Source organism: Pteropus alecto, unplaced genomic scaffold (assembly GCF_000325575.1).
Source record: "Pteropus alecto unplaced genomic scaffold, ASM32557v1 scaffold78, whole genome shotgun sequence".
NCBI classification, from domain to species: domain Eukaryota; kingdom Metazoa; phylum Chordata; class Mammalia; order Chiroptera; family Pteropodidae; genus Pteropus; species Pteropus alecto.
This window is the reverse complement of record NW_006443124.1, coordinates 12917264-12927472: the sequence shown is the minus strand read 5'-3', so window position 1 is coordinate 12927472 and position 10209 is coordinate 12917264. Positions and strand designations below refer to the sequence as shown.

Genomic DNA, 10209 nt, shown 5'->3' with positions numbered 1-10209 from the left:
CGCAGCGCCGCGGCCGCTCCGTTAGCGTCGGCGCCGGGGCAGCCGCGATGGCCGTGCGCTCCCGCCGCCCGTGGATGAGCGTGGCATTGGGGCTGGTGCTGGGCTTCACCGCCGCGTCCTGGCTCATCGCCCCCAGAGTGGCCGAGCTGAGCGAGAGGAAGAGACGCGGCTCCAGCCTCTGCTCCTACTACGGCCGCTTGGCCGCTGGCCCCGGCGCGCATCAGCCGCTCCCTCAGCCCCGGCCGCGGTTGGAGCAGTCGCCGCCCCCTGCGCTCCAGCAGCTCCAGGGGCCGCAACTGCCTGAGGCAGCGGCTGGGGCGACCAGTTTTCGGAGCAGCCCCTGGCAGCAGCCACCTCCGCTGCAGCAGCGGCGGCGAGGACGAGAGCCCGAAGGCACGACGGGGCTCCCCGGCGCCCCCGTGGCCGAGGGGGAACCTGAGGAGGAGGACGGGGGCGCGGCTGGGCAGCGGAGAGGCGGCCGGCCGGGGAGTAGCCACAACGGCAGCGGGGACGGGGGCGCCGCCGCCCCGAGCTCCCGACCCCGAGATTTCCTGTACGTGGGGGTGATGACCGCGCAGAAGTACCTGGGCAGCCGCGCGCTGGCGGCCCAGCGGACCTGGGCGCGCTTCATTCCCGGCCGCGTGGAGTTCTTTTCCAGCGAGCAGTCACCCAACGCCGGGCTTGGCCAGCCCCCGCCACCCCTGCCTGTCATCGAGCTGCCGGGGGTGGACGACTCCTACCCTCCCCAGAAAAAGTCTTTCATGATGATCAAGTACATGCACGACCACTACCTGGACAAGTATGAGTGGTTCATGCGCGCAGACGACGATGTCTACATCAAAGGTGACCTCCCAGCGCCGGCTGTCCCACCTGCCCGCCTCCTTTCCCAGCCCCAACCCCTGCCCAGCTCCTCTGCTTCTCTGCCGGCACGTGCTCCGGGCTCCTGCAGCCCCCAGCCTGCCGTCCCCACCCCTCGCCTCCGCCCACCGTTGCTGGTCCGCTCCTCCTCCCCTCCTGCGGCTTGGGCCCTCCTCACACCTGCCCGGCTTTATCCGCTTTCCTCACACTTGCTGTCCCCGTTTCCGCACAGTGCGTGGCCCGTACTCGTTACCGTGTTGGGAAGGTGAGAACAGGGACCTTAGGGTTCAACAAAAGGCTAGTCCCACTCTGCTCTGAAAGCCTGGAGTGGTGGCAGGTTCCCAAATCGGCTCAGAGGGGCGTGTCCTCAGTGGAGGAAGGGGGGACCTAGGACATGGGCGAGTGCCAGACTGGAGATCCATGTTCTTGCTTTGTTCCCCTACCCTTTTGTTTTCACTGGATCTAGCGCAATTTCGGGACCGGGGAGATTGAGGAACCGTCTTCGTTGCCCCAGACCTTTCCCTGTGCGTTCCCTTCCCTTTCTCACGACCCGCCACGCGCTGGGAGTCCTTGAGGACCCCCACCGCTCCACGCGCAGCTCCTTCCAGCACCTACAGTGCAGCACCAAGCCGCCCCCACCTCGCGCCACACCTCAGTAAAACCCCCAGGCGATGGGTGTATTGTCAGGACTGCTGGTGGGGAAGAAAGGGACGTGCCCGCGAATCATCCAGACCCCGGGAGCTCCAGACTGTGCTAGCACATACTAGCATGGATCCTTTCCAGTCCATTTTGGTGGCTGCGGCGATAAGCAGAGGCTGGAAGTCCCCCAAACCACGCGCAGCCCACAGCCTGAGAAAACTTTGTCAGTCTTTTAAAGAGGCGCGGTCCTTCGCCCTGGGTGTGGGTGGTTCTGGCCAGCGATTTCTAAACTCAGAGGAGAGAAGTTTCCTAGCGCAGGAGTCAATCTTTCCAACCCAGCTTATTGCGGAGATGGAGAGGGACGCAGGGCTGTAGGAACGAGGTCTCCCTGGGCTTCCCACGTTTCCTAGCTTCTTGGTCAGTGGGGGCAGCCCTTAGTTTCTGCCTCTCGACTTGTATGTAGCCTCGTCGCTTTCTCCTGATCCAGGTGGTAGTACTTTTCACAGGACTCAAGGAAAAAAAAACCCCAAAACCTTTTCACTTAATGCTTTAAAAGATTGCCCTTCAGAACATTGAAATGCCAGTCTTTCCATTTCTATTAAGAATAAAATGTATTTTGTATTAAGAACACAATAGTCAGCTGAAATTCATTGAGATCCAAGGGGCGTGGCATAGGATCAAGATAATGACTGCAGATGCCCTGCTCATCAAAAGTGATAGTAAAGATGCTGACTGAGAATATAAAGGTGACTACTTATTCCAATGTATCATTTTGTAGAATATGAAATGCTTTTGAACCGTGTTCGCTACAGAATATAATTTTTAAATTGTTTTTCCTGATGAACTTACAAACTATAAGTAAACTAATTATATCCTGTAATTTTTTACAATTTTTTCCCAAAAAGATGCTTTCCAAAGAAGGCTGATAAAAATTTTATTATGATTTAATTAATAAACTATAAATTACTATTTTTTAAATAATGCAAGATTCAGAGAGGTTTTTCTTCTTTGCAACTGTGTAAGACTTATGGGAAGTTTACAAACAATATCGAAAGTCCTGTCTCTTTGTTCATATAAATAAATGATTATGGAATTAGGAAAAGGGGTGATTGTTGCCTTTCTCTTCGTAGGTGACAAGTTAGAAGAGTTTCTTAGATCACTGAATAGCAGCAAGCCCCTTTACCTGGGCCAGACTGGCCTGGGGAACATTGAAGAACTGGGAAAGCTGGGGCTGGAGCCTGGGGAGAACTTCTGTATGGGAGGACCTGGCATGATCTTCAGTCGAGAGGTTCTCAGGAGGATGGTGCCGCACATTGGTGAATGTCTCCGAGAAATGTACACGACGCATGAGGACGTGGAAGTAGGAAGATGTGTTCGACGTTTTGGTGGGACGCAGTGTGTCTGGTCTTATGAGGTAAGACTTGACAGTGTTCACATATTACAGGTGCATGCCAGTTTACAGTCTAGGGTAGTGATTCTATTTATTCTTTCTGTATCTTTGTCTTCGCTCGAAAATGAGAGCAGCAACTGTTTATGGGCACAGAGTGATTGCGGGACATACCTTATTAGAGCTAAGGCCTAGCAGAGGTTTTCTTATTAGCATGACCACCTTAACTTTAATCAGCAGCCTATACATATGGCCCTATCTCTGAAAAATACTGTCCCCTTTTATTTGCTTTATTGGTGTTTATATACATGTGTACCCATTTCCTGTCACTAACAAGAGGACTAATTTTATTCTATTCTTGGGCTGTGGTTTTCAGCATTTGGTACTTGTTATTTTTTGTTGTTGTTTTGGTTAGGCATGTAATTGCATCTCTGTTTCCAGATAGTTAAAATCTGAAGTTTCTTTGAAGACTTTCATGTGGAAATTTAATGTTTTTTAACGTGTTTTTTTTTAATCATAGGAAAAGTTGATTCATATCATGTATGAAAGATTTATTCACAAAATTTTAAAAGAAATGAATTACCTGGAAAAACAGAAATAGTTTTGAAGATGTTAAGTGACTGCTTGGTATTTTGACTGGTTTCCTAAAAGTTGTTTATGTCTGCCCTATTCCATTTTTTCTGAACAGTAATGATTATTTAAATAATCTGAGTTAGGAACTGTGGTTTGATTGCAGTGATTAATTTTATGAAATACTCCGAGATATTTTTCCTTCAGAAATTGTTTTTGAAATGAAATGCAATTTTATTTAAAATAGTTTTCCTGAAAGGTAATCTTAGTGAAAATTGACTTAACGGTTAAATGGTGTATTAAAAGTTTCAGTATAGTTTGGTTTCCAAGTGGTTGGACTTTAATATATTTTAGCTACCCAGTGCTCACCTTTGTAAATTATAAATTAACTCATTTACTTATTTTTTCAAATTTTCATGTCCTTTAGTATAGAAGAAATATTTTATGAAAATATGTTCCCTGTGATGTCTTCATACCTCAAGATTCTGCAGTTCTATTCATTTTTCTTTTAGAAATATAATCCCACTTTTGTTAATTTTGCTTTCTTTTTCTACTTTGTGGTATTTACAATTTGGGGAAATAATTCTTATATTTATTACAGAAAGTAAAAATTATTTGATAACTAGTTATTCAGAATAGGCACTATGCAAATTTAAGATAATTACATATCTTACTCCCTTTGATAAGAAAAAGTGATTTTTTTATAAAACTATCTTGCAACTACGTTTTAGAATAAAAATGTACACAAGCACATTATTGTTTAAAAATAGGTAATTTAGAATAAACTCAATGAAAAAGATTTACCTTTCTTCATTTAACATAAAACTAACTGGAAAGCAAAAAAAATCTAATACAGAAAACACATCCAGTTGCTTTGTTTACATAAAGATATTATTTTGCAGACTCTTACTCTGTATGAATAAGAAAAAAATTATCCATATTCTAAAATAAAGATGGAAAATAATTGTTTTATTTGCTACCTTGTTGCCTTAACATCACATACAAAGTTATAACAAACCTTTTCTTTACATGTCCCTCCCATTAAGTTTTCATTGATTTTGCTACAAAGATGCAATCCTCACATAGCAGTCTACCTATTCATGTTCTAAGAGAGTAAAACATGCTCAAGTGACCTTCATGCTCAAGAACTAATTTAACATTTTGTTTGTAATATAGGCATTTGTTCTGGTTCATCTGAAGGAGAATTATCATAGATGTATACCCTCTCTGTTAGAGTAAGTGGAATCTTAGATCTTTTCATTAACTGACATAAAATACGAGACAAAATGGACTCCAAGTCTTGCAGGATAGAACTTCATGATCATTATATTTTCATTAACTTTTCACAATACATTTGAGTTTTAGACTGACACTTGTTCATCACTGACTTTAGAATCTGTGTGAAAAAGATTTCTACATTTTCCTAGTAATAGAAAATAAGTATTGTTTTCTAAAGGAATACTATTTCATAATGTTGACTTAATGTTTTGCTAAGAAATCACATTGAATTTATTTTGTTTTGGAATTTCAGTCTTTAAAGGAACTATTTAAACAATATCTATTTTAGAGGAGGCATTGATTTAATCCTAATACAAAGTCTCAACATCTTATTTAAAAGAATGATGGAAAATTTAATTACTAAGGAATATAATAAAGAGCATCTGTTAATAAATTTAGTAAAGATAAATATACAATTAAATTGTATCTAAGCATTTTAATATTAGGGTGTGTTCTGGGTTTCACCAGACACCTGAGTAGGCCAAGTGGGGCACGGCCAGACTACGGCTTTCCTGTTTGGATTTTAGGTTAGCTGAAATGTGAATCTATGCTAGTGTTCACGTTATATGGAAAAATTTATTCCACTCTGGGTTGGCATCCTGCTTAAAGGTGAGATTTCACATCTGGTCATAGAATACGTTATGAAATTGATCAGTAATTTCATTTTCACATTTCTTTTAAAAGATCCATCTGAGACAGAACTTTCTTAAAAATTTGAATTTCATTTATCTGTGTCTTTCATGGATTTCAGAGTTTTGTTTGGCTTTTCCTCCTAATAAAAATTCTTGCAGAGTTAGGAGCACCATTATGGACACATGTTCACGATTTTTGAGTTTGAATAGATGAGACAATAATGATGGAATGGTATCTTTTAAAAATGATGAACAAACTTTCAGATCTTATAGGAGGAGAATTGGACAAAATTATTAAAATACACAGACTGTGTAGCTTTTCTTGAATATAAATTATATTTTTTATAAAACAAATCTTCTAGTATTCTTTACTGCTCAGTTGAAATCTACTTTTTCTGTGTTTTGTGTATAATCAAGCATGTGTGTGTATGTGTATGGGAGAGAAGTGAGAGAGAGAGAGAGAGAGAGAGAGAGAGAGAGAGAGAGAGAGAGAGAGAGAGAGAGTGAGAGAGGGAGAGAGGGAGAGAGGGAGAGAATGAGAATGAGAGAGAGAATGAATATAAACTTGAATTTGGGTTTGAGTCACCACTCTACTACCTATTAGTTTCACTGTCTTGGAAGTTACTTCTCTGAACCTTGTTTAATTCAACCAGAAGTGGAGATTAAAACAGTGTCTATCTCATAGATTTTGGAGAAGATTAAGTGAAATGGGGAAACTATCTATGTAAAGCCCTTAATATAATGTCTGACACATGGTTAATTGTTAATAGATGTTATCCATTATCTGTACGAATCCTAGATTAGTTGCCAGAACTATAGCCCCTTTTTCTGTTTCTCTAGAATTTTCAGTAGGAAAGTAAGTCAGTAGTATCCTATTCTGTAGTCAACTCATACAACCATCCAGAAATTTGTCTCTCAAGGCACCTGAAACCTCAGGGTTTTCAGGAAACAATGCACGCATAGCTTCAGTTCTTCCTCATGGTGGGATCTGGTGGTCCAGGAATATATGTCTTGCCAGTTAGCCTCTTGCTCTGTTTCCTTTTCCATCATCTCCATCCACTTTTCCATTTTTCTTCTGTCTTTAATGATAAATAAATTGTAAACACATGTTGATATGCACTGCTTTTCATCAGGATCTCCGTGAATTAATATGCTCATAACAGGCCAACCCTGATATTCCAGGAGATGACAGGATGTGCACCCAGATCACACTTAGGGCCCAGGAATGGCTTGACCTCTTCCAAATAAAGAGGCCTATGGCTTCTGGTGGGAGCCTCAGACAGACTGGTTCTCTGTGCCCCAGACCACTGAGGGAAGTCAGAATCAAGATTCTCCCTTCCCTGCCTTGACATAGAAACATCTAGTTTTCAAGGACATGTGGCAGATGTTAATAACCAGCGGACTTAATGGATTGCTGTTTTACTCATTTAAACCTCAAATTCTATCAGTAAGGATTACTAATAGGCATGTTCATGAAAAATTATTCTGTTCACTCCATGTTAGAATTTATGGCATATACTCTTGGCTAAGTTCATATTTTTGATTGAGCTCTGTCTTGGCTACTGTTTTCCTAGTTATCTGAGCTGCAATCTGGCAGCTTGGGAGGCTGCATATGACTCTTAAACATTGTTTGGCACATGGAGTGTTTTAAAGTTTTTTGTTTTTGTTTTTTGGTACCGTTAGCAGAGGCAGGCAGTCTTGGTCACCTTCATATACTGTTACTATCCACCAGGCTCTCCTTGCATTTTGGTTTAATGTTTATTTTAATCTCATGCATGTTTAATTCTCCTTGCACGTTTATTTTATTTTAATTGGCCCAGGAAGGCATAAGAGTCTTGATATTTTGAACTAGATAATCCACATGTTGTAAATTTCATTAAAATATTCTCTAGAAAATGAAGTAATTTTCCAGTGAGAATGAGATGTGTATTTTAAATACTTTAATTTCCAGAAAAATTATTTTTTTAAAACTTGGCTGTTAGAATTGTGTATTATATAATTTAGTTATACTTTATTTGTTATAGGTATGTTTTTACTAAATGACTAGAAAATCCCCACTGTTAAAAAAATGTTTATGTAATTTATTGTCAGCCTGTGTCTTAGCAGAATTAGAAGTTCTGTTTTTCTGTTTTTTGTTTTAGTAAGATCACTTATATTCAAACTTTTAAATAATTTTAGTTTCAATGATTCTTCTCCCTGTGAGGGAATTTTGCATTTCGTCTAAGGGTCATTTTCAGAATGATTTGAATTTATCTTCACAATATTTATAGTTAAATAGAGCCAAAGAATACATATCTTTATTTCATCTGATTAAATGTTTCAAAGAAAACATAGTTTTGTGTTGATAAAAATATATCTCTCTGTGGGTTTAAAAAGCCATTTCTTATGACTAAACATATTTTTATTAGATCCCTTAAAGAGTTAAGTTCACACCAGAATGTCTTATGTCTAGTCTTGGCCCCCGAAAGGCTATAAACACCCTAGAAAATTCCATTACTTCACAAAAGGATATGTTCTGGAAGTGTTTCCCTGGGCTTGTAATACCAGAGAGCTACACCGTAAAAACTACACATAAGTTCTTCATAACATAACCATTAAGGTTAAAATATCTGTGTCATTCTTATAGGGCTATTGCGTATGCTTCTTAGCTTCCTCTATTACTTTTGGGCCTCCCTCTTCTGTAATGTTAATTTTACTGTATCATGAATATGGTTTATGCCCCAAAGGTATATTAATATCTATGGAAAAGTATAACTCTGGAATTTCAATCTAAAATTCAGTCTTTCAAAAATCTTTTCTTGGTTCTGGTTCAGTCATTTTAGTTTTTAACTTCACTAAAGACAGTAAGCTTCTCACACCTACTTTCCCACGCCCATTCCACTTGTCAGATGAAATCACCATGCTTTGACTTTTTTTTGAAATTTCTTTTCTGCCATATTTTCTTCATTGTATAAAATAAAATTGCATTCCAAATTGAAGGAGGGATGTGGTATGGTTTTTTCATATTTTGTAGTCTTAGCTAGTTCATTTTCGCTGTTGACTGATGCCTTATCACCTGAATCATGACAATGTATGCTTTCCAAGAAGGCGATTTCCAACAGTTGTGAAAATGTTAAGTTTGGACGATGTTTCCATGCAACTTGAAATACGCTCCATGATAACATAAATACTCATGTTAGTTAAAACAAAAACAAAAACAAAAACAAAAACAAAAAACACTTTGGATACTCTTCCTCTTTCATTAAGCATAAGTGCTCTAATTTCCTGAAAAAGTTCCAAGTCAAATTTCTTCTTCCAGTTTTTTTGCCTTGGTCTTCCAAAACCTGTTTTGAGAAAGGTTTATTTCAATCTCTTTTCTACCTAGTGAATTCGTACTCAAGAAAGAGATAGAAATGTGTTCTATGATGTAATTATACTGCATTTTATTTTGATTATAGCATGCTGGGTTTTTTTGCACAAAGGTAAAACTTTTAATAAGGTATTTGAGCTAAATGTAAACTATTAAAAATAATCAGTGTCCTAAGTCATGAGACATAATTTGATATTGATGAACAACAGGAGAACCTAAGTGAACTGAAAAATTGAGGGCTTGCAGTTCCTCAGAATTCTAATGTTCTCTTCATTTACTGTCCTATTAAACAATAGTCTACTTAAGTCTGAGCCCTCTGGACCTGAGACTGAGTTTTATCTTTTTCCTTTAGCCTTAGCCGTGGTTGTGAGGTGTGCAGGGGGAGCTGGGTTGCTTTACTCAGCCCATTCCAAAGAGGGAATCAGTTTGAGTCATGACATAACATTTAATGTCACCCTGTCTCGCAAAGATGTTGGACATTTGTAGTACAATAAGTATGTTACAAGTTTCTAAGTTAACTGAATCAAAATAACATTCTTAAAATTTCAGTAGGCACTGTTGGGGAATGAACTAATGAATGCAATGGATTTCTTAATTTTGTGTGATTTTAAAATCTTTATTCACCATTTATAATTTTGAAAGCTGTGTCCCTCATTCTTCACAGTCATTACTATCTGAACTTTTCATTATCCCTTTCAGTTTCATTGATTTTTATTGTAGATTAGTTTATTTATAGAGTACTGGTACCTTGAAAAGAGATGGATTAAAGAAATATATATACGAATAAAAGTAATGTACAATAAAATAAAATTAAAATGTGAAGAAATAAGGGAACAAAGAAACATATGTTGGGCTCATCTTTTCCTGGCATTAAGAGGACCCTAACTCATCGTGATACTGAGGCCTGAGAGAAATCTTCCCCATGAGGCAGACAGGGCTCTGAGAGATCACATGCTCAGCACCACTTCTGCGATAAGTGGAATAGCATGATTTGTGTGCACGTTTCTTGTAAGTGCCCTCAGTATAAACCAAGACTGTAACATAGAAAGGGAATTCTGCGGGAGGAATTCTCCTTGGAGCCAATGAAGTTACATGGTCAAGTGCACCCTTGTTTGGTACCTTGCTTGATTTTATTTTAAAATTTATGATACTCTTCAGAGAGCCCTCCATGGATATTACTTCTCACTTGAACGATTTATATTAGGTTGGCCAATGGGAAGTTTGAGTTATGCATATTCTCTGGTGAGAACCCAGAGTACAGCTACTGTGTCATTGGCTAAGAGTAGATCTATGGTTGTGCTTTGTTGATCAAGAGGAGGGTAGTGACACCAGCTGCAAATGGAAGAATTGAACCAGATCAAAGGCCAGACAACCATCCCACCTGAGGAGCAGAGTCAGGGTCAAGGGAATTCCTTTGCCTAGAGTTAATGATAACCTAGTTATTGAGCTAATTATTACAGAAATATCTGATTAAAACAGAAATGTCTGTTTTCATA

At 39.9% G+C, this 10209-nt stretch overlaps 1 protein-coding gene across 1 annotated transcript in view; it reads left to right on the top strand.

Annotated features, from left to right (window-relative positions):
- Window positions 1-7: 7 nt before the first annotated feature.
- CHSY3 (chondroitin sulfate synthase 3) overlaps window positions 8-10209 on the top strand; it is a 224477-nt gene continuing 214275 nt past the window's right edge. Inside the window, exons 1-2 of the mRNA XM_006923341.3 lie at window positions 8-843; window positions 2628-2911. Of these exons, the coding sequence (XP_006923403.2) occupies window positions 48-843; window positions 2628-2911 (1080 nt within the window). The 5' untranslated portion in view covers window positions 8-47. The remainder of the gene's footprint in view (window positions 844-2627; window positions 2912-10209) is intronic.